This window comes from Ictalurus punctatus, chromosome 8 (assembly GCF_001660625.3).
Source record: "Ictalurus punctatus breed USDA103 chromosome 8, Coco_2.0, whole genome shotgun sequence".
Taxonomy (NCBI): domain Eukaryota; kingdom Metazoa; phylum Chordata; class Actinopteri; order Siluriformes; family Ictaluridae; genus Ictalurus; species Ictalurus punctatus.
Window position 1 is genome coordinate 18,791,403 of NC_030423.2, and position 25,000 is coordinate 18,816,402.

The 25,000-nt window shown below is 38.1% G+C and overlaps 2 protein-coding genes across 2 annotated transcripts in view; one reads left to right on the top strand and one right to left on the bottom strand.

Moving 5' to 3' along the window:
• The window catches only part of zgc:101566 (transmembrane protein 263), a 57,163-nt gene extending 41,693 nt beyond the window's left edge, over positions 1-15,470 (bottom strand). The window contains exons 1-2 of the mRNA XM_017474697.2: positions 15,299-15,470; positions 12,483-12,594 (exon numbers count right to left, since the gene is read on the bottom strand). Of these exons, the coding sequence (XP_017330186.1) occupies positions 12,483-12,594; positions 15,299-15,304 (118 nt within the window). The 5' untranslated portion in view covers positions 15,305-15,470. The remainder of the gene's footprint in view (positions 1-12,482; positions 12,595-15,298) is intronic.
• A 6,541-nt stretch (positions 15,471-22,011) lies between these two features.
• The window catches only part of acte1 (actin, epsilon 1), a 7,692-nt gene continuing 4,703 nt past the window's right edge, over positions 22,012-25,000 (top strand). Inside the window, exons 1-4 of the mRNA XM_017475241.3 lie at positions 22,012-22,171; positions 22,674-22,813; positions 23,953-24,081; positions 24,209-24,319. Of these exons, the coding sequence (XP_017330730.1) occupies positions 22,685-22,813; positions 23,953-24,081; positions 24,209-24,319 (369 nt within the window). The 5' untranslated portion in view covers positions 22,012-22,171; positions 22,674-22,684. The remainder of the gene's footprint in view (positions 22,172-22,673; positions 22,814-23,952; positions 24,082-24,208; positions 24,320-25,000) is intronic.

A 25,000-nucleotide genomic window follows, 5' to 3' on the forward strand; every position in this document is an offset into this window, starting at 1 on the left:
AATGTATGATGTGTCATTCTTTAATAAATAAATAAATAAATAAATAAAAAAGGTGATCTTATTTATTTTCCATTTTTAACACTTTATGATCAATGGGTTTCCCCATTCTTTGAACACTTATGTTGAAAAATAAATTAGTTTTATTTTCTCTTTCTTATAATGTAACATTTCCTCTATTCTGAGACGTGCTTTGAGACGTAGTTTATTTATAAAACGGTCTTTAAAAAAAAATGTTTATTACTATTAATGAACACGGCTTCAGTTCTGATTAGTCATCATTACATATTTCCCAATTGAAGTGACGCAAAGAAGGCGTGGCCTCTGTGCCCATTGGATCAAGTGAAGGAGGCGTGGCCTCCATGCCCGTCGGATCGAGTGAACGAGGCATGGCCTCCATGCCCGTCGGTTCGACTGAAGGAGGGATGCACAATGGAGCAAAGAAAAGACCGTACAGTATGTACTCCATGGCCCTCCCAGTAATCCATCACTGGACGTGCACACTTTGATTGCTGCATATGCCAATGTAGCATCTTTCTGTCTGGGGCCTGATTTAAAAAAAAAAAAAAAAAAAAAAAAACCCCACACTGGCCGAAAACGCAGGTGGACACAGTGCCTCGCACCTCGTCCGCCCGCCAGCCCATCCATCATACTTTCACAGAACATCACACACACCACAGCACACACACGTCCATGTGCACTGGATCTGTCAGGATGATGGAGTGGCTCACGCGGCCCCCAGCAAACAGGACACGAGCAGGAAAAGTCAATAAAGCTTCATTTTACTCTATTAATAGCTCATCTGACTTCCAAAGTCCTCTTTGGTGGCCGCTCATAACAGGACACTGCAGACCAGAGGATTTGTTTAATTTCAGCTTGCTATGGAAGGAAGGAACACTTCACTTGACAACACTAGCATTCATAATAATGTTAGCCAGACAGTGTTAATGTATGCTATACTATCTGTGCCCATCAGCTATTAAAAGGTACAATCCGTATCTAATGATTTCCTCTTTCTGGCTCTGCAGACAATTAGGAGTAATTACATGATTTGAGTTGAGGTACAAATGGAGGCTGGCCTAAGAGTGGAGGAAATGTGTGCGAGTCTAAGTGTCTGGGTGTGGTGGTGTGGGGGGCGTCTTTCAAAAGGTAAATCTGTATGAGAATGCGAAAATAACATTTTAAAAGCATGGCTGAATCGCTGTTGCCATCTTAATGGATGTTCCAGTACTTTATCAGCACAAGTGAAGCGTTAGATGAACCTACGGAGAACCAAAAGGATGAAATAAACAGAAGAGGAATAACAGAACAGAAACAACAGAAGACATTCAATCTGAAGCTGTTTATGCACGCACACAAATTACGTCTCATTAGTGAGGCTATTCAATAAATGAGAGTGTTCAGTGGGGTTGAGGTCAGGGCTCTGAGAAGGACACACGAGTTCTTCCACTCCAACCTCGGTAAACCATGGCTTCACGGAGCTCGCTTTGTGCACAGTGCCCCGGTCATGCTGGACCAGGTTTTAGTTCCAGTGAAGGGAAATTGTAACGCTGCAGTATACAAAGACATTCCATACAATTGTGGCCTTCCAATAGTTTGGTGAAGAACTACATATGGGTGTGATGGTCAGTTGTCCACAAACTTTTGGCCACTATGTATATCTGTTTTTATCTAACTGTGTTTTACAGTAACAGGTCTGTCTTGAATCTGACAGAAGATAAATAGAGGAAACTGAGATAGGGCAATCTCAATGAATTTTCTAGCTGACTGAACGAGATGGGAAATAATCTGCTCAATAGAAACCTTTTTTGTTTGAATCATGATGTGCTCCTAGTGCAGTAAAACTCCTGTTAGAAAACACAGCTCGCAATATAATTCTGAATCATTTTTATGAGGTTGGATGAGAGGTCAGATTGGCAGCAAATGAATATTTTGAGGCAGATGCGAGACGTGAATTGACATCATTAAAGTCCATGGTTTTGGGTTTGAAAGGCTATTCATTCAACGAGGATGCAGCTCTCGGTAAAAAAGTGGAAAGACTGCAATATTGGTAGCATTAGAAGATTCATAATAACGGATAACGTGTATTTTATGTTGTGTTGTATGCTAACCAGGAGTAGCAGAGGTGGAATTCTACCATCAACCAATGTAATCATATTAATAATGTTAATTGGCATAGATGATAAAACAGCTTTATGCCCATTCCACTGAACGTGATTAAAATAACAAGCTGGCAATAAGGGAGAAATGACCTCTTACAAAACAACATATATATATTTCTTTGAGCCTGGAACCTGTGCCCCCTTATGCATTAACCAGTTTTCCTGTGTGCTAAAGTGTGCATCTTTTCTGAACTGTTGCTTGCTGCATTACAGGGCAGCATAACTCAGAAGAAAGAGCTATCTGCCCTCTTCTGCATACATGAGCTCACAAACTTCCACGATTGGCTAGAGTCGCTAAGTCTTACAGGGGGGACAGGATACCATCCTTCCCACCTCGTCCGGATTTGAACGCCTGATCTGCATCGGATATCGTGAACACTTTCTGTTGCACCACTCAACAGCCACCAGACCTACCCCACCTTTCCTCTTCCTGCACTTAATCGGCTGTCATTTTGATATCTCTGAGCTCAGAGTGCAGCTACTGGGCCAGAAGCTTTCAAAAACAAAATGGGGAAAAATCCATGACCTTGATTGGTTAATCCGAGATCAGCCGGTAGCCATCAATCCATCTTCTGTACCGCTTACCCTACACAGAGTCGCAGGGAGCCTGGAGCCTATCCCAGGGAACTCGGGGCACAAAGCGGGGGACACCTTGTTCACACACACACACACACACACACACACACACACACACACACACACACACACTATGGACAATTTAGAGATGCCAATCAGCCAACAGCACATGTCTTTGGACTGGGGGAGGAAACCGGATTACCCAGAGGAAACAACCGAAGCACCGGGAGAAAATGCAAACTCCGCGCACAAAGGGCAGAAGCGAGAATCGAACCCCCAACTCTGGAGGGACATTTGTTTGAAGGCTGGGAATTATTCTGATAACTTCATTGATGCTTGTTGAACATAACAGAGCAGATCCTGTACAATACAATGTAATTTGATAGCATGAGTGCTACTGAAAGATCCAAAACACTCCGTGACCTCAGAAAGAATGCTTCAAAAGAATCATGAGACAATCTAACCCATAACTGAACCTTGTTTTTACCAAAAAACCCAATCCAACCATGCAAGTGGGGAACATTAATACCCACCTTTGGCTGTAATTCTCACCCACTGTGCTTCAAGTAGCCACTTGTAGATTTGATGTGGATTTTTAGGTCATGATGCAAAGTGAATGGGGATTTATTTAAAACAGCTCAGAGGTGCACAGCAGGACTAAGTTTCTCTGCGAGTCAGCGGGAGAGCCGCTGTGTTCCGCTCGTGCCAATTATTTACGCATACTCGACATTACCCATTTTTGACAGGTGCATCTTTTAGAAACATCCATGAAGAGCACTTGGGGGAAAAAAACAAAGTCAGATGAAGTAGGGGGGGGATGCAAATTCATCCGACTATGAGAGATGAAGTAACGGGAAGCAGCTGCTTTTACACCTCCACTCGGTTATCTCTTCCTCCTACTTAATTAGTGATGCAAATAAAGCCTAGACATCCTCATAAGGGCGCTCTATCAGAGAGCCAGTTAAAACACAGTGTGTTATCAGGTACACATTCTGCACCTGTGTAAACCTCTGTGATTTTTTTTTCCTCCTGCCCTTAGTTGATTCTTGAGGAAGCTGCAATTTGTTCAGGATGTTCAGAATTACTCAAAAGGTATAAAAGTCTATGAAGATTCAGCTACTTCTCTAAATCCAAGACATAATATAGCTGAGGTAATAGCACTTACTTATACCACACAACTGTCGAATTCTCCATTCTCATTCATCAGAAGGTGATCACTTTCTAGAACAGCACACCCCCAAGTGTGATATTCCTTAATTATTCAATGATTTGTTATTTTAATCTGAAACAACTCAGGGTTTAGACTGCGTGAGAAACTGAAATATCTAGAATATCTGTTCACACCTAATCTCCGTTATTTTTTCATATTGCTGTGACATCTATAGGCTACAGTCTAGTCCCATACATACATACATACATACATACATACACACACACATATATATATATATACACACACACACATTATATATATACACACACACACATATATATATATATATATATATATATATATATATATATATATATATATATATATATAGAGAGAGAGAGAGAGAGAGAGAGAGAGACTTGACTCAATTAATACGCTAACGTCTGTCTTTAAATCCCAACTGTTCTCAGATAGAATGGTGCTTGAGAGATTGCAGATGAGAAACTACAGTGAAATCAAGATGCATCCTCTCTGTGTGATCTTCCAGAGCTGCATTAGCATGCTAGTTGTTCACAGTATTGATGCCAGTTTGTGTTTTCAGTTTTGTCGCTACTAAACAGCTCATCTCTGTTTGTCTATGTAACAGCAGTTTCTGTTAAACTTCTCTTTTTTTCGCAAACGGAATCATTTGACTACAAAGTGCACTGATTTAAAAAAAAAAATTAAAATAAATATTTAAATTCATAAGACTTTAGGTTTGGATCAGCTTTCAGGATATCAACACTGCTGCTTCATTACATCTGAAGTCAGCGTGGATGCGCCGATTGCATTTTTAATCAGACATCCATTACAAATTATGTACAATCCCAAATATCTGCACATAATAAATACCTTTTCAAACTGCACAAAAAAACAAGCTCTACATTTGGATGTATTTTTCCCCAGCTGAACAAAGACAAAATACCCATCCATGCATCCATCCATTCATCCAGACAGGATCTAGAGTCAGAGTAACCAACAAAAGAAACAATATAGCCAACTTCCTCAATCACTTTTTTGTTTTTTAATAAACTGATGCAGCAAGTTGAGAGTTGGTTACTTTGCAGTTTTATTAAGAGCCTCATGTTACCCCACCAAAAACTGTAATGTCGGCACAAAAACAACCTCATTACCAACAGAGAGGGGGGGGGGGGGGGGGGGGACACAACAAAAACAAGCAAGACTGAGCTCCATTAGTTCACAATTTGCCTCTGCCCAGATATATAGAATAATGAGTGTGAGGCAAAGGGAGACTGACAGAGATAAACTGACTGACGCAGAAAGACATAATGACTGAGACTTACAGACAAAGACTAACGGACACAGACCGACAGAAACCATCTTGCAGAGAGACATACAGAGAGAGACCAACAGAGAGCGACTTACGGAGAGAGACCGACCGAGAGAGACCGACCGAGAGCAACTTACAGAGAGCCAACAGAGAGAGACTGACCAAAAAAGACTGACCGAAAAAAAATGACAGAGCGAGAGACCAACCGAAAAGACTGACAGAGAGAGCGACAGAGTAGAGATCAACCGATAATCAGTTTTGCCGATATTTTAGCATTTTTCCATAATCGGTTATCGGTTTTATAATATTGGATCCACCGACGAATGGCACCATCTTGTGGACGCTTGGAAAATTGTACGCAGGACCAAATCTGAGAGGAGACTGAGTCAACAACGGTGTGCACAGGTAAGTATACTTGCTTTGCTTTAATTAATAAACTTTATTTAACATAACAGCCATTAAATTTACAAATTAGATGCGTTACATAAATGCTTGATATGTAGTTTAAGCAACTTGCTGCTAAAAAATAGGGGGAAAAAAACTGACGGAGTCACATAATCGGTTTACCTCTCTGAAGCTTTGGGGAAAAGGAAAGGGGAAAGAAAAAAAAAAATAAAAAAAAAATTTATCACTATTTTTTATTGCACTCTTTCAGACCCCTATATTTCTTGGTGTATACGTAAGAGTTTTATTTCGTTTTGTATGCAAGGAGGAAGTGAAATTGACAAAATTGTTGTAAATAAAACAATTTGTTCAGTTCAGTGGTGTCATTATCATTGTGTCAAAAATAGAAGTAAAACAATAAATAAATAAATAAATAAATAAATAAATAAATATAGGTTCTGCATATCAGTTATTGGGCAAATAAACATGCAAATGATCGTATCAGTAATAAATAAATAAATAAATAAATAAATAAAATCAATATCAGTCGATCTCTATTACAGAGACAGAGAGACAGACTTACAGAGAGACCGACAGACAGACACACAGTGACAGACCTACAGAAACAGACAGACTGACAGAAAGATGGACTTAGAGATACACTGGCTGACAAACAGAGGTACGTTGACTGAGACAGACAGACTGAAAGAAAGAAACACAGATACAGCAGACAAATAGGAGACAAACATACATATAAGCAGGTATGTAGACTAGCAGAAAGAAAAAAAAAGAGAGAGACAGCTAGCCAGATGAAAGACAAACAGATACAGTAAACAAAAAGGTTGAAACGACAGACAGACAAACAGATTAATAAAAATGCAGACAAACAGAAAGACAGGCAGACAGATAAAGAGAACGCTAGACAGAGAGACAGGCAAATTAACCGACATATTTTCATAGATCGAGTGAAATCTTGACAGACAGTCAAGAGTTATTCCTTTATTCTTAGACATTTTAAATACAGTGGCAATTCAGTGATAACCATTTTAAAAACACAAGAGTGTATTAATTGAATGCCTCATTGCACAAAGTCAAATAGGCTCGAGTTAATATATTAAAGTGCCAAGTCACATGACCAATCAGTAACCAGACTGCAGGGGACTGTTCTCATATAGAAGGAAGAATGGCAGTGTGTGTGTTCTGGCAGAGCAGCCATTCGGATCTGTATGACCGAGCAGGAGCACGGTGTTTTTCCTCTGTATGTGATGAAGTGTTTGACAAAAAAAAAAAAAGTTTGTCCACAATACCTCAAAAAAAAACAAAAGTGTTTGCAGTTGGCCTCTGCCTTCTCAAGTGGACAGAATTGGTCACTAGTAAATTTGGATGAACCTGCCAATAAATAAGACAAGACAAAGGGATCTACACATGATGCGCTCAAAACTGCATAGGTAAAGCATATCTGTATAGATGCCCTAGCCTTATTCATTACATAACAGCCTAGAACATAAATGCCTTTGTCTGACAGCATCTCTGGGCAAATTAAACTTTCCAGCAGTCTCGGTAATGAATATGCTACATTATTTACTATATAATAAAAAATACATGTGCTCCAAGCAGTTTCAGGACTGAGTGGTCACAAAAAAGAGCAATTGATTCAGTGCAGCTTTTATTCACGATAAAAACAAGCATCTGACCTGCCAGACAAGGTTACACAACCACCTACGCATCACCACCCTACCGAGAGCAATTTATATAAAGTTTAAGTTCAAGGAAGTTACTTGAAACACAACTGTGTGATCACTGGTCTGTACATGGGAGCGGCAAAGAAAATGCAATAACTGATGTAAAAATCCGCAGGAGAGTACAAAAAAGCCCAGGAGTGCTAGAAAGCATCGTTTTTCATTATCAATAATGGATTGAAACAGGATTAATCCAGCTATCGCTGCTTAACACATCCGCAGAGCAGATGCACCAGACCTCTCAACGAACGGCGATGTGCTTTCAGAGAGGAGCGGAATATAAATAACCAGGTTTCTTATTAAAAGAGACATTTTCACTTTTAGCCATTTTGCAGCTTGTCAAGACTGAAATCTGAGCAGGGACAGAATCAAGATCGTGCTCAAGTTAATGCACTGCATCCTCCAAAATCGTCACGGGTTGCTCCCTTTTGAGTGATTTTCCTTCTGATGGGTTACAATTGGAGTCTCACTAGAGTCCCAAATGTATTCACTTGAGAATCAGACCTCAAAGTCATGACTTGTAACTCTATTAGAGATGCACTGATGTATCGCTGATAAAGCCGATAAAGGCTATTTTTCCCCCGCTATCGGCCATCGGCACCTTCTTTACACGCAGCATGAAATCGATGTATTTTCCCACCCTCTGTTGATTGACAGGATATAATCAGACCTGATCATCTGAGGTTTTTAAACTATCGGCTGATAAAGGCTATTTTTCCTGCTATGGGCCATTGGCCGATAGTTTAAAAACATCCGATGATCAGGGCCGATTATAATCTGTCAATCAAAAGAGGGAGGGGAAAACATCAATTTCGTGCTGTGTGTAAAGATGATGGCACTTGTGTGGAATAATGACAAAACTGCAGTTTATAATCTCTGCACTGCTACAATTTTACACCGGAAGTGAGCAGCAGTGAAGCGGGAGTTTCAGTGTCAAGTCAATTTTTTCCCCCCCGAGCTGCTCGCACTGAATTAAAGCACCAGTGCATGGTTGAAAGATTTTAATGAAGAGGAGTTCACAAAAAAAAGGATATTTTATATATCACAGAAAAATATATTTGTAGAGTAGTATATTTCATATCCAGTTAATGTTAATATATAAAAAAGTTGAAATGTATTACCAGTTTGTTGTTCAGTGATGAAGTAGAAATGCTTTTGTTTGTGGTGAGTGAGTGTGAGACTAACAAGAGTTTTTTTTTTTTAAAGAATTCAGTCACTTAATTCTGTTAATATGAATTAATAACATTGAATATGTTAAGAAATCTTACTTTAATCTTCAGAATTTAGTTCATGTGTTAATGTGAGTAATGTGTTTTCGGTTTATGAGACCAGTTACTGTGAAACAACTTCAGACAGAACAAAGTTTTTATTTACATTTCATTCGGAATTAATTATTATTCATTTTAAAAAAAGGCATAAAAGGCAGAACTATCTGTATCGGCCGATATCACTCTGAATAATCGGTTATCGGTATCGGCTGAGAAATTTAGTATCAGTGCATGTCTAAACTCAACATGGACTTAAAAGCTTAAAACGTGGTATTTGTATCACTGAGTTATGACTCAAATACCTTAGATTTCATACATACAAATATATTATTGAATTCATATCTCATATGTGAAAGATCATGTCTCGCAAATTCATTCAGACTTCAAAGCTTAGGGCTCACAACCCAATTTGGACTTTAGTGCTCATGGTGTACAACTTAATTTGGACTTCAATGCTTAGGACTCTCGATTTAATCCAGACGTTAACTTGAACTTCAGTATCTACAAAGCACAGCTCATATTGGACTTTAATGCTTATGACTCGCAACTCAACTTGGACTTCAATACTCATGACTCAATTTTATCTGGACTTTAACCTGAACTTCAGTGCTTATAAATCACAACTCGATTTAAACTTCAATGCTTATGACTCTTAATTTGAGTCACATTTTTAGTTTTAACTTGAATATCAGTGCTTATTACTCAATTTGAAATTAGACTTCGATTTCAGTGCTTACAATGCACAGCTCATATTAGACTTTGAAGTTCATGACTCACAAATCAACTAGGTTTAATTTCTCTCAATTTGATTTAGATTTCAACTTGAATTTCAATACTCATGACAAAAACAAACAAACAAACAAACAAACAAACAAAAAAACCCCACAACAACTCAATTTCGACTTCAACCCTTAAGACTCACAGCTCTGCCTGGACACAGCAGTAGCCTCTAGCAGTGCTTTAGCTGAGTCATAAATGCACTGGGTCTTAACACTAGGTTTACTTGGGAGTCAGAACTAAGGGACGACTTGCAACTTGAATCAGACGTAAAAACTCTGTACCAAATATAGGACCACTACTAACCAAAGAAAAAAAAGAAAAGAAAAAAAAAAAGATAGGCTACAGCACCCAATATGATCTTGCTGAATATCTGAATATCTCACCCTTGCTGAATTGGTGTGAAATCCAACAGCATCAGCTTTGTTCATTCTAATTCAATCCTACTTTCATTTATAAACAAAACAATTCATCCTCTGTTTATTGCTGGTTTTGAAATGAAAACTGAATTTAATCACAAGGTCTTCCGGTTAAAATCTGCTCCTCACCTCAATCGCTGATATTGATTCAAACTGTCTGGCAGCTAATGAACTTCATGTGAGCTGATAAAGTGATTCAATGGCTTTTAAGACAGTGACAGGAATTCATACAACAGTAATGAACTGAAAAATTCAATAAAAAATAAAAAATAAATAAATAAATAAATAAAGGAATGTAGGCCTGGTATGTTTGCTTTGCATTTAGTGCCTCTTGCGAACACACACTGCCATCTTGTGCAAGAAAATAGCACTACAGATCTCCTCATTAAGCATTTCGCCCCCTTCACCAGATCTGAAAATCCTTTGATCAATGCATTTGCAATTAGCATTAGGCTTCAAACAGAGAGATCTAACAAAGTAAGATACACAGAGGATAAGCATATAAGAGCTGCTGTGTTCATTTTGTATACTGTCCTAGAAACTTATGTCAGAGGGTTTATAGTTGGTTAAACACAAGGCTTGCTGCGTTAGTCGGTATTCCCGAACACCGATTACATCACTTACCCACTGCAGCACCGCCCCACCACCATTTTGCCTTATTATAGTAATAAAAATGATTTAGTTCCGTTAGAGACAGGTCGCTACAATTGAAAACTGAACGCGTCTGCTAAATTCAGCATGAGCCGAATGAGTCGGAGTCGCAGCACAGATCAGCAAGAGTCAGATTTCATTTAGCACGAGTGAGAGTGAGGTGAGCTGACTGACAACATGATGGCGGAAAACTTGGTTTCAAAACTTCTGTGTTTAATATAAGTGAGTTTGTCATTGTGCTGTTGTCGTGTATTTCATTAAAAATAATAACGAACCCACCATTAAAGCAATTGCCACCGCAGAATTGCCGCTAATTTGAAAGCAAAATGCCCAACCGCACGGGCATTCATAAGCGAGGGGGAAACCAGGGTTACCGGTATTAACCAGTATTGGGACACGTCGATTAACCAGTGGGAAAATTTCCTCACCGTCACATCCCTATAAAACACTGCTCTTAGGGAAACGTGTAGTTAGATCTCCACCTGTTTTCGGATTCATTGTTTACAGACTGTATGAACGCCCTCCAGAAACCTACAACCATGCACTGAAAATACAAAGAACCTTCAAGAATTAAAGGGAAAATCCACCCTGAAAAACTTGATTGATTATCAATATGCAATCTTTAATTCTCAATGGAATTATGACTGTGTGTTATTCTGATCTCATTTTGGTTAAAACGTTTCCTGCATTACCCACAACACCACTCGACTACCTGCTGATCGTGGAAGAGAGTGATGCAGCAGAGCTTTAGTCCTTCATTCTGTCAAGCTCTTTCACCACCTCATTTGTACTTTCTGCTCAAATAACTTCTAAAGCTTCAACTTTCATGCTAATATCACCCCCATCAACGTCATCATGCTCGTCGTTTCGTAGATCACTAGCTGACCGAGATAAGTTTTTGTAACTGTGCTATATAGCTGCATTGCATTCAATCTAACCTTTTCTGTCTGGGTTTCTAATTAATATGACGTGGAGCTTCACTGAAAAATGGTGAGTGGAAAAAGAAGCTCTTGCTCCATTGTTGTTTTTTTTAAAAAGAGCCAACAACAAAACCTTAAGTTTGGGATCATTTGCATTTTTCCTCCGATTAAACACCATTGTAGAGTAATTATGCTAGCAATGTCAGCCTGAGACGTGAACGTGGCAGACAACTGCTAACGAAAACCAACAAATTAGCACCAGAACCATTAAATATACAATATTACAAATATTTCCAAAATAACCCCAATTAAATGTGTTTCATGGCAGTTTTCCTAAAAAAAAATAAATAAACAACAACAACAACAACAACAAAAAGCCTCACAGCAGTCTGAGAAAAGCACATTATATTATAATATCGCCCATACACATGTTCATTCCTGTCCTTTACCAACCCGGTCTAAAAAGCTTCCACACTGATGTCTAAACTTGTAGGACGAGCCTCATCTTATAGTTTGTGGTTGTTCAACAGTTTGCCCATTCTTACAATAAACTGTATAAACAATATCACATTGCTATGGCCTTGAGACTGCAATAATCACATGCAGCTTTGCACTCAGGTCTCCTTTGGTAAACAGTGGACTAGTTCACAAAGACTTCATGTAAAAACCATAATGAACTTTCTTTTACTTTCACACTGTCTGTTATTACTCAGATGAGGATGGGTTCCTTTCAGAGTCTGGTTCCTCTCAAGGTTTCTTCCCCATATCATCTTGGGGAGTTTTCCCCCTTGCCACCAGTTTGCCCAATAGGGATTAATCCACACACTTAAAATCTGTATCCTGTGTTTATATATCTCTGTAAAGCTGCTTTGAGACAACGTCCATTGTAAAGAGCGCTATACAAATTAAATTGAATTGAACTGAATTGAATATCAGCTGGGATTAAAGGTTACACAATTATAACGATCCCAAAAATTTCCCTGTGGCCCAATTTTTCCGTATTTGAGTGCAAGCTGTACGTTTCCAACTATTTGTAAATTACGATCTCCTGGCTACCGAGACGAAATTTCAGGAAAAAGAGAGAACGTTCCAAGTTTAAGCCGTACCTTCTGGTGGATCTTCACGCAGGTACGGTGGGAGGTCATCGCTGTTCGGATCGGTGGGTGATGTAGTGCTCTCATCCATTACTTCCATCGTGCTGCTCTCTGCGCTGGGGCCCTACAGGAGGATCAGTCACCACACCCGACATTTAAATGAACGGTTCAGCCAAAATTACATAAAGTTTCCTCTCACACCCAATGACAACCAGTCAAGCTGTTGAGAATAATGTAGCTAACAAATAAGAGAAGTTCAGTGACACGGTTTCTACCTAAACAGTTGCATTAAATAACACATTATGCACCAACTCTCCTTTTTTTAAAAAGTCTTATTAGTTCTTTAATCGGGCTCTAATCTGGCTTTAAGCAAAACCAACTTCCTTTAAGAAAAGCTGTGTGTTTGTGTGCAAGATCAGTGTCGGAACAATACGCCAAAACTGATCAGATACCGATCTAGTATTTAAGGATAGTATCTGTCCTGATATCATTCATTCGTTCATCTTCAGTAACTGCTTCAGCCTGGTCAGGGTCGCAGTGGATCCGGAGTCCATCTCGGGAACACCGGGTGCAAGGTAGGAATGCGCACACGTGCACACCTAGGGTCAATTTACTAGAGAGAAAGTTCGACCGATATTGCTTTTTTATAACCGATACGGATCATTTGCATGTTTACATACCTGTTAACCGATATGCAGAACCGATATTTATTTATTGTTTCACTTCTGTTTTTGACACAATGATAAAATGGTTTGTTCAGTAGTGGTTTTGTTATTTATAATAATTCTGTCAATTTCACTTCCTCCTTCATACGAAACAAAACAGAGCGATTATTTATACACCAATAAATAGAGGGATCTGAAAGAGTGCAAAAAATAAGTTTTAAAAAAAAAAAAAAAAAAAAAAAAAAAAAAAAAAAAAAAAAAATATAGTGCCCTGTTACTAAAGTGTCCTTTTTATATATATATATATATATATATATATATATATATATATATATATATATATATATATATATATATATATATATATATATATATATATATATAAAAATAACAGCATCGTGGAGGTAAATGTGACTTACATGAGTCTGTCTCGATTTCTGAGCACCAAGCTGCTTAAACTATACATCAAGCATTTATGGAACATCTAATTTGTACATTAATGGCTGTTATAGCGGTTCTGCATGCAATTCTCAAAAATATCAGTGGATCTGTTATTATAAAACCGATAACCGATTATGGAAAAATGCTTAAATATCGGGAAAACCTATTATCGGTCGATCTCTACAATTTACCATAGACAATCCATCTACCTGCATGTTTTTAGACTGTGGGAGGAAACCGGAGAACCCGGAGGAAACTCACGTGGACACAGAAAGAACATGGAAAACACCATGGAGAGGGTAAACTGAGCTCAGGATCAAATCAGGGACCCCAGGAGCTGTGAGGTGGCAACACTACCTGTTGCACCACTGTACCACTCAGCATTAGTTCAATACTTTTCTATTTATTGAAAAACTGAATATACAAATCAAACGGGAACTATATTATCATCCAAATGACCTCTAACATACAAATGCGCCTTCAGATTTTGAAAATCTGAAATTCCGGCTTCAAGTATTTCCTTTGAAAACAGGAAGTGCTTGAGGGGGGCACAGTGGCTTACTCGCACCTCCAGGGCTGGGGGTTCGATTCCTGCCTCCGCCCTGTGTGCGCAGAGTTTGGATGTTCTCCCTATGCTTCGGGGGTTTCCTCTAGGTACTCTGGTTTTCTTCCTAAAGCCATGCGTCGTAGACTGGCATTTCCAAACTGTCCGTAGTGTGTGAAAGGGTGTGTGTGATTGTGCCCTGCAGTGGGTTGGCACCCTGTCCAGGGTATCCCTGCCTTGTGCCATGGGATAGGCTCTAGGCTCCCCCACGACCCTGTGTAGGATAAGCAGGATGGAACGGATGGAAATGTTTGACTGAATAAGCGTTTGAGATACACCACAGCCCAGCCAAATCTAAACAAACTTAGCAAAACATGTTTTTTTTTCTTGTCGCATTAATGCCCAGAATACGAACAGATTTTAGGACTTTGATTCTAGGACACTATGTGTTTTTACACACAAAAAGTGTGTCTGGACATGTCCTGGATGGTGGGACTGCATTTTAAGAAAAGGAGGAATTGTACAATTTATTGTTTTTTAACGTGTTTAGGTTCTTCTTTTTTTTCTTTCCTTTTTCTATTTTTAAAGGAGCACCCAGTCTGGGAAACAAATAGCAAACAATCTTCCTCAATTACTCATCAGTGCTGGTCTTTGTTACATGTGAGGAAAACAAAACTAAATATAACGCATGGACATATTTTTACTTTAATATCCGCCAAAAATATATTAAAATATATACATTTTGTTTTATTGGCTATGCAAATTAACCCATTGTGAGTAAATGTTGTATGTTGGCTGTATGTTTGAGGGAAAAGACTGAGCCACCTTACATTTGAAGATTATATCACAGGCTGCATCCCTAATACCTCCCTACACCCTACCAAAATGCACTCCGTACGCCACGGAGTAAGCCACCCTTCCTAGTGCACTACATTTCCGAACGGGCGGCATTGGGAATTGAACCCACTGTGTCAATATGGTAATACGATATACTTGCGCAACATCCTAGAGCACAAAACAAACTAAACAAAACCAGGCACGCATATTTTCAGTAAATATGTAAATATACACTTTATGCTATTAGGTAAAGTATGTTCGCGAAAGCTATATCGAAATATTAGTAATGCAAACGTCGCAAAGCCTCGTAAATGCGCACAAAAACAATTCCTCAGACTCACCTTCATAACTGAAGTCGCAGGTAATAATTAGCGGTATTTTTTAACGTATCTATATCAGAAACAAAAAGGAGGACGAGCACGAGCACAAGTTATAACATAAAAATAATGCACTGCACGAAATATTGCCTGAGACCTACTACCTATGTTTTGCAGCTGACTGTAACAGGAAGTGACGTTTAGGATGTTTACGGAATTATTGATTATAAAGATTTTTTTTGTCGCTAGAGGGCACCAAACTACTAACTATAATTAAGTACAACCGCTTTACTTTTCACTTTCATTTATTTATTATTAATTTAATTGCATTTATTTTATTGATATATTTGTTTCCCCTCTTATTAAGTACACGGTAGTCCAATGCTCATGGCTACGTCCCAAATCGAAACCAGCGCACTGAATAGTGTGTGTTAAACAAAGACGCCATCTTTGGTAACCATGGAACCTTCTGGTAGTTCTTTCACTTAACTGTACCCTTTAGTTAGTACGCGATATTAGCTTGAGATTTGGGACACAGACTTTAATGTTGTGAATTCTTTATATTTCCAGATTTCAGTTAATACTGATGGCTGGTGAAAATTGGAAAAATTTCATTGGAAATATGTTTACTGAAAAAAATGTTGATGTGTCCAATACTTATTTCCCCCCACTCTATCATGTTGATCTTGTAACAGTAATCATCCCTCTGAAATGGTTGCATGTTTGCCATTACACGATTAAATGATCAAATTAGCATGTAAAACCGTAATGTAATGGTGCATTCGCTTCAGCTACGGCCACATGTGGCCTCTAAGAGGCAGATTCAGAGAATAATTTAATTGAATTTCTGGGTATGGATTTGCTAGGAACAATAACTGTATAAATAAATAAATAAACAAATAAAGACAACCCAGAGGTGTGAAGATTCAATATTTTTAATGCACAATTCAGTTGTATTGATTCAAAGTAATCTATATGTAGAGAAAATGCCAGGAGAGTAGCACAGCTCAGGATTGGCATGTCTGCATCAGCAAAAATCACACACACACACACACACACACAAGTGTCAAATTCATAAACGTTATCAAATGATTCTGCGTCAATGTATCCTAGTGAAAATGCTTTTGTGTATATTTCATACACTGCATTAATGATTATGTATAAATATCTGCATCTCAGAAGCAGAACTACACAATTATATACTGTAGTGAAAGTGTAAGAGTTTGAATATGGTATATAATCATATCCCTCCAAAAGCCCCTGTTTTCAGCTTCTAATTTGTTGTGAGACCCCCTTTCTTAAAGCCTTAATGGATTTCACTATGATCTGATTTATGAGCCTCTACATGGTTGTTAAGCCATAGCACATAGAGCATAAAAAGATGGTGTGAGCACACAAATTGGTTACTTCTGTAAAGTTTAAAGAGGATAACAAATGTTTCCTGTTTTGCAGATCATATATCGCTGTCTGAGTTTATGGTTGAGGCGCACAGGGACGCCTCTCAAACTTTATGTGTGTGCCAGCAGCTGGCTCAGAATCAACTAAAGCAAAAATAAATGACTTCAAAGAGTTTGACAGAAAAAATCATTTGGCCATACCAACTCTTGTAAAGGTACAGTGGACATCTTGATCTAGAAGTCACACCCTTCTCCCTCTCTGTTAGCTGGAATAGGCATAATGTCCAATATCTAATGGTTGCAAAGTTCTACAAATATTGTGTTGTCAGCACATGGTCCATATGGTGCTGGCACAAACGCAATGAGTAGTTCTACAAATGCAGTCGAATGAAAGCAGTAGATCTGTTCTGAAATGTGAATAGAGCTAGAATATTTCATCCAAATGAGTAAAGCATTAATTGAAGCTCAATGAAGTTAATTGAAGTTCAACAGTTTTCTTTAATACTTTAACCACTTATTGAAACCACTGGCTTGAATAATTTTTTTTTTTCATCAGGGGCCACACGCTAAGTGATGGTGTAATTGTGAAGTACCACGGCATCTGTTTAATTAAACAGAGTGGGATGGTACGATTGATTCACATCTGTGCATATTTTTCAATTTTTAATCATACAGATGGCTAATAGTGTGATGATACAGGTGTTACAACATTCTGTATAAATATTTGGAAATGACTTAATTAATTTCTTCTACCACAGTGCTGCTAAATTCACAGTTTTATATTAATGCATTAATTCTGATACATTATTGTTCCTACAATAACAGACAATTCATAGGGATCATGTTGATGCTTTCTTTCACGTTATGACTGGTTATGACTTCAAGGATCTGTGTTTGGAGTTCTCCTCTTCTTACTGTATACCACCTTATTGGGAACAGTTATTCATTCATGCAGCTTCGCTTATGATATTTTAAATCTAAATCATATCTGCCCCTACCTCCAGAGGTTACCTCAGTCATTCAGTCCAGAGGACACCTCAGCTGTCATTTTGGTTTCCCTTACAGATATCTCACAACCTCTAACTCAACCTTTTAGAGATTTGTTTTTTTTTTTTTAATTTGAGGGGGAAGTGTGTGTTGATATGTATCCATACATGTTCACTACATAGCCTCAAGTAAAATTAAGTCGAGAAGCTATCACACATGATTTATGCTATTGGCTACCCTCTAGTGAATTTTTAGAGTAACGCTGTAATAGGCAGTTGAGAGTCAACAACATACAGGCATGCAACACAGAGACTAGCAGCATGTTTAAGAAGAGGTAATATCATTAACCAGGGTTTACAAGTTTCAGGAAAATTTGCAGCCCAACTACAGCTCAAAAACACACAAAAAAACCCCGAAACTAGCAACAGCAACAACAACAACTAAACAAAATTTCCCCCTTTTCCTCTCAGCCTTTGTGTGGGAAACAAGATCAGCATGATGCACACACATTTCTGATGTACAGACATTATCCATGCCATAACCCCCGTAAACCTCTCCCAATCTTTGAAATATATCTTGCTATAGAAATGTTTCTGTACATCATAGACACTGTCTGCATGTACACTTTGCCTTTGTTCGCAGAAATGTATTTAATTTAATTCAGATTATTTCTTCTTGGCAGCTGCTGAGTAATTTGAACCTCTCCCAAATTAGTGGGATTAAATAATGTGACCCTGGCAAGCCTATCATTAACTGTCCTGCCTACTGCGCCTCCTTGTGTATGGGGCAGCATGAGACTTCCCCCGATGGGCCTGTAATAGTGCTACTTGCAGTTCCCATTTTGACCACTAGGAACAATAATAACTCTATGGAGTTAAATCAGTCGCAGTTGCCCCACAGTTGCACAACAATTATACACATTAGCTTATATCCATCAAACTACAGCATTTTATTTTACATTCAGGGCATTTATAAATGTTGGGACATTACAGATAAATGCTGTTTAAAAAAAATATTTCCTTTAACCAAGTACTGCCAATGAGGTTTTAGTTTATTCTTAGTTTGTTATAGGAGCTGCTACCTAAAATGGAGCTCTCTGTGCAGAAGCTTCCAGCATGTGTTTCGAATAACTCGCGCAACTAAACACATTTTCTTATTTTTTCCTGCTGAATTTTAAGCCTAGTTCTTCCTTTGGCAGCACATAATTCAGCTCCTCATATATCATTCTATCATGACCTCTGACAGGAACATAGCACGAGTCCAAATGCTCTGCTTTTCTTCTTCAGTGTTTACTCAGGATTGCTTATTTATTTCTTTTACCTCATGTGAGAACTGCCGAACTTACATTTTATTAGCATTAGTATGCTGTAGGCCACATAACCTTTTGCATCTTTTGTAATAGTTGTGAGCGACTCCCTCAGTTGTCCTTAGTGTGAAAAGATGGATCTTAACATCATATAGTCAGTGTTAGAAAGGGGTCAAATATGCAGAAAATGCTGGAAAAGCAAAGAATGTGCAGGACCTGGAGGAATTTTCTGAAGAACAGTGGGCAGTTTAACTGCTCAGGACAAACAGTGGATTCATCTATCTAACTATCACAAAATAATTAAAAAAAAAACAGTCATTGATCATCTAGGTAACAACACACAGTATTAAGAATCAAACGTATGTAAACTTTTGAAGTGGTTCATTTGTGTAAATTCAGTTATTATTGTGTCCTGTGGACTATCTATAAACATCTGTTATGTGAAATAGCTTATTCAGGGCAGTACTAATTAAAGAAAATGCAATTTTAATGATCCCTCTTATTAATTATTATTATTTTTTAAAACATTTTGCAGATTCTGAAAGGGGTATGTAAAGGGGTATGTGAACACAACTGTAGTTTACTAGCAGTTAGCTATGCTAGCAGTGAGCAAATATTTGGATGTTATTTTCTATTTTCTATGTTTGTCTACTGTTAAATAAATTGCTGACAATGTTACAAACAAGTTCTCAACTCAGGTACTGAAATCCCACTCTTGTCTACCTCTGACAAATGCAAATTAGCTTACTAGCAGTTAACTAGCTGGCTAGCTATTTGAAAATTATAAAAAATTGTTCATGTACAGTAAGGCTTACACATGGACCCTGGAATTTTTTTCAAGAGTAAAGATGTAACAATTTTCCTAGACTGTGTTAACATAAATATGAACACTTTCCGTCTTCTTTACACGTCAAGGTGCTCTATACTCACACACCCATTGCTGGCTCTTAAACCTGGGTCAGTTATTGTCAAGCCTCTCAGAATTACTCATAAAAGTCAGACTAAAGGTATTCTTATGAATAAATGAACAAAATTTCAAAATTTTGATTCAAAATTATGTCACTCTGAGAATTTTGCATGTAGCTGTAATCGATTTCCTAATATGAGATTATTACCTTTTTACCAGTTGGGCTTGATACAAAGGCCCACATTTACTTGAACTGTTTCCCACTTCTCTACAAAGATCAGTACAGTCGAACAATGAACATTAGTGATTAAACACTAGTGCTTTAGTGATTTATCATCTGACTGAGTGAACCCATTCGACTGTAAACCTCACACTAACTCGTCCTCATCCATATAGTAACCTTCAGTTCTGCCCCATTAATATGTATGGCTGCAGCCACTGAGAATGGAGGAGCTGTTTCTAAGTTTAGTGAAGAAGAATGTGAGCTATGGGACAATAGCATTGCCACCAAAAAGCTGGTCACATGACTCTCTGGCCACAGGGGAATCCTAATAGAAGTGCTCACTTGTTTGCTTAAGGTTAAGTGTGTGTGTGTATGTGTGTGTGTGTGTGTGTGTGGGGGGGGGGGGGGGTGGGGGGGTGTGCTCTATAGCTCTGAAGCCCCTTAAAAAGACATTAGGGGTGGAGATAGGTCAAGGATCACAAATGTAAGGCAGAAAAAATGTCAAATGTTTGACCTTTTACAGTTTTCTTTCCTAGTGAAAGGTCATGAAATGTCCAAATCTGTGGCTTACGGTTTGAGTGGGAACAGTTTAGCTAGCTCCGCTTTTCTATTTATGTACTTGGCTTGACATTTTAATAAAACTTTAATGCATATTTATTTATTTGTTTGTTTGTTTGTTTGTTTGTTTATTCATGAATTTATTTAAGCACTAAATGTTTTTAATGGTATTTTCTGTGTTTGGAAAATGCATGTTTTAATTGTTTCATGCTGCCTTTTTGTTAGTTTGTTTTGTATTTGTTTCGTTTTTTCATTTCAATTTTATTCTCAATTTGAATTTATTTATACCTCAGTGGTTGTTACAAAGTATTTTGTAAAGAATCTGGGTCTGGACCTCTAAAAGCAACCTGATAACTTTATAAAGACATTAGGGAAAAAACATTGAAAGGGACAAAGATTCAAAATTGGGAACTCTCTAGTTAACACCAACTAATTTATTCTCAGGGGGAAAAAGGTAATAAACTTCACCTTTCCTTGTCACTGGCATGGTACCCTCAAGGGTACATCTTTTTTCACTTTTAGTCTGTATCTTTCACATGGTAACGTGACCGTAGTGTACATATAAATGATTCGAGTACATAATTGGACTTTAAGGACCCCTATAGTACCTTTAGTTTAGTTAACTTTTAGAGGAAGATTTGAGGTACAGTTTTTGCACCTTTCCAAGTAAAAGATACACTGAAGGTACTAAACATAGACCCTTAAGTGTACCACCCCAGTGAGAAGGAAAAGTACCGGTTAGTACCAATAGTATTGCTATTAGAATTCTATCAGAAACCTGATATCAGAAAAAAAATACCCTCGTTAAAATGTTGTCATAAAATGAATATGTGAACACTGAAGCGTCCAACTGCCAAATGGAGTGCGTGTATGAGTTTATGCCCTCATATAGTTACTATTCCAGCTCAAAACTGTCTCGATTTGTCATTTGTAAGCCGATTACTTCCTGTGCGAGATCCTCCCCTTCTGCTCTGTAGAAAATAGATCTGGCTTTCTGGCGTATTCTCCACACCCATTGTACCCGTGTCGAAAAATTTCCTTTGAAGGCCTGCTGGCCGAGGTTGTGCTCATACCCGTGTTGGAATGCCCGAACAGTCAACAGTCGTCAGACAAACGGCCACATCACCATTATGACCATTGGCCATTGCTTTATTTATAGCAGATACCGGCATGCCATTCTCTACCAGTGCACTGTCCACCTCTTTTTTTGTAGGGACGACTGTCCTACAGGGCAATAAATTACCTTCTAATATTAAATGCCCATGGACAGCCGCCGTGGTGGGACAGATTCCAGAATTCCTGGGACACCACGGACAGTCTACCTTTGTGTACGTGGGTGTGTGGCTGGGGTGCATCGTGTCCTAAAAAGGCGCGAGGTCCGGCAGCCGTGTGATGGCCCGGCTGCATTGTTGGGTTTAAATAGAGGGAGGAGGTGAACGGCAGGCTCACTCTCTCTCTGATTCAATCCCTCTCTCTCACGGGAGTCGGCGATCCAGGCCACTTTGTCTAAGTCACCTAGGTGAGTGTATGAGATTGTCTTTTTATGCTAATGGTTTGTTCCGCTGCTGGCCCAGGTAAGATGGATACATGAGTGTGTATCTGTGAATTAACAAGCTACTTTGTGTATTAAATGAATACATACTGAATATCAAAGCTCATCTTGTTTTATGCCTTTTATCAATCAAGCTTTTTGAAGTGTTATTTAGCTTTTTCTGCTCAATATAACTACACTTATAACTACACAAAACTTTTTTATTTGTTATGTTGTAGTTACTGAATAATATGCTTTAGGATGAATTACTGAATGATAAAACAAGACTTTAAAGAGTTAAAGGAATAAAATGTCATAGTGTAATATGGGGTCAGGACAAGGTCAACACTTATCGAACAGGACAAACGTCTGCTTTCTTAATTAACCAAGACAAACAAAATGATTGCTTTACAGTTACTACAGTTTTATACAAATTACAAATTGTGTGTGTATGTGTGTGTCTGTATGTGTGTGTGCGTTACATTGACAGCGTGAATAATCATGTGCGACGAGGAAGAGACCACAGCTCTGGTGTGTGATAATGGCTCAGGCCTGGTGAAGGCAGGGTTTGCCGGAGATGATGCTCCCCGAGCTGTGTTTCCCTCCATCGTGGGCCGTCCTCGCCACCAGGTAATCCTGTTCACACACTCTCACACACTTTTATACACTTTTACACACTTACACAGTCTACTATTGGCCTACTAGCTTGGTCTGTCTAGTCAAAATACAAATCATTATTTTAAAATAGGTACATATATACTTGAAATACTATGAGTCTGTAAAGTCTCTTGAAAAGAAATACAAAATAATTTGATTTAAAGGAACAGTTTGACCAAAATGTACACAATGTCTCCTCCAGCAAAGACTTTAGAAGCTTCTTTAGTTTTGAACTTACAAGTAAGCAACATTAAGCTACCAGTTTGCGCACCATGCAAACGCCTTGCAAACATCACACATGGCCAACGATTAATATATTGAAGCCATGACGTAATATTTTGAGCACTTTATGGCCAAAAAATGTTCATGTTGTGATAGAATCATTTTAAACACATGAGTTAATTATTTTGACGAAATGGGTAAAAAAGCATATTGAAAATTTGCTTATGGTGATGTGAGCAATCATTCCAAGATCAATTTAAAGTATAATATTATCAATCATCTCCATGCTTATGTTCCTTTGGTCTGATTCAAATGGTCTCTAAGCTCGATTTCTCATTGATTTTAAAAATACAATAGATCGAGCATAGAGACCATTTGAATCAGACCAAAGGAACATAAGCATGGAGATGATTGATAATATTATACTTTAAATTGATCTTGGAATGATTGCTCACATCACCATACATATATACATATATACATTTATAAGATATATATATATATATATATATATATATATATATATATATATATATATATATATATATATATATATATATATAAAAAGATACTAAGCAAATCAACAAGGGCTGAGAGTGTGATAAGGTTGCCAGTAATTTGTACAATGCTAAACTGGAGGCTCTCGTTTTTACATTACTCATCAGCACCATTAGCCTCATAGTGTAATACTAAAGAAGAACATCGAATGGATCTTGGTTGATTGGCTGCATTTGTAGGATTGGTGAAACTTGCTGGGTAACCTGATTTATTAATACTTCTATAAGTTTCACCACATGCTTTTGTGTGTAATGATTTGTAGCATGAAGAAAACAGAAATGAGTCGAGTGAGAGATTGTGGAGTGGCTAACCGGGTGTTATCTTCCTTCTAGGGTGTGATGGTGGGTATGGGTCAGAAAGACAGCTACGTAGGAGACGAGGCTCAGAGCAAGAGAGGCATCCTCACCCTCAAATACCCCATTGAGCATGGCATCATCACCAACTGGGACGATATGGAGAAGGTACGAGACTTGCATGTGACAAACAGATGGCGTGAAGATGTACGACAGCGCTGCATGATTGAGCGGTTCATAATGAATACTGCTGAATAATAATGAGTGATAATGGAAGAGTTCTGATGAATTTTAGATCTGGCACCACACCTTCTACAATGAGCTGCGTGTAGCTCCTGAGGAACACCCCGTCCTCCTGACTGAGGCTCCACTCAACCCCAAAGCCAACAGGGAGAAGATGACTCAGGTGCACGATTCAGAATGGCACCCATGTCTCTTTTTACATTTAAATGAGTAGCGTAAGAGAGAACTGTTAGAGGAGTGACAGTGAAGATGTTTTGAGGTAGAGTTTCCATTAAAAAAAGTAATCATGAGGGATGAAAGAGCATCTAACTATCATTTCAAAGCAGGGGAACAAATTTCTCTTAGTGTTGCTTTTTTTTAAAATTAAGGACATTAGGAGGACATTTTTCTGAGACTAATGTGACTTGTTTAAACACTTGTTTTACCACAGTGTGTTTTAATTCTAAAAGCTGATTGGTCGTAAGATGTTGAGTCATTTTCTATAACAGCATTTTATATTAATCACAGGTTTATGTGGTTTATTCTATGGCAGACAATCGGCATAATCTAAGACTAATAAGAAGTAGATTTTAAAAACTGTTGTTATTTAAAGAAAAATGCAAAGTTTATATAATGAAAGTATCTGTTCTGAGACATTTATTTAACATTTATGGAAGGAGTCTCCAGTGTCAGCACTTTGTAATTATCAGTAAGTCTAATTAATAATTAGATTTACTGAGTAAGTCTAAATTATTAGTAAGTATAATTAATAAGAAATGCTGCATATTTAAAAATCTTATAAACATCAAAAGTCTGAAACAACTGGAGCTAACTTCTGTTGTGGACGTCCCTGTAACTATAAACA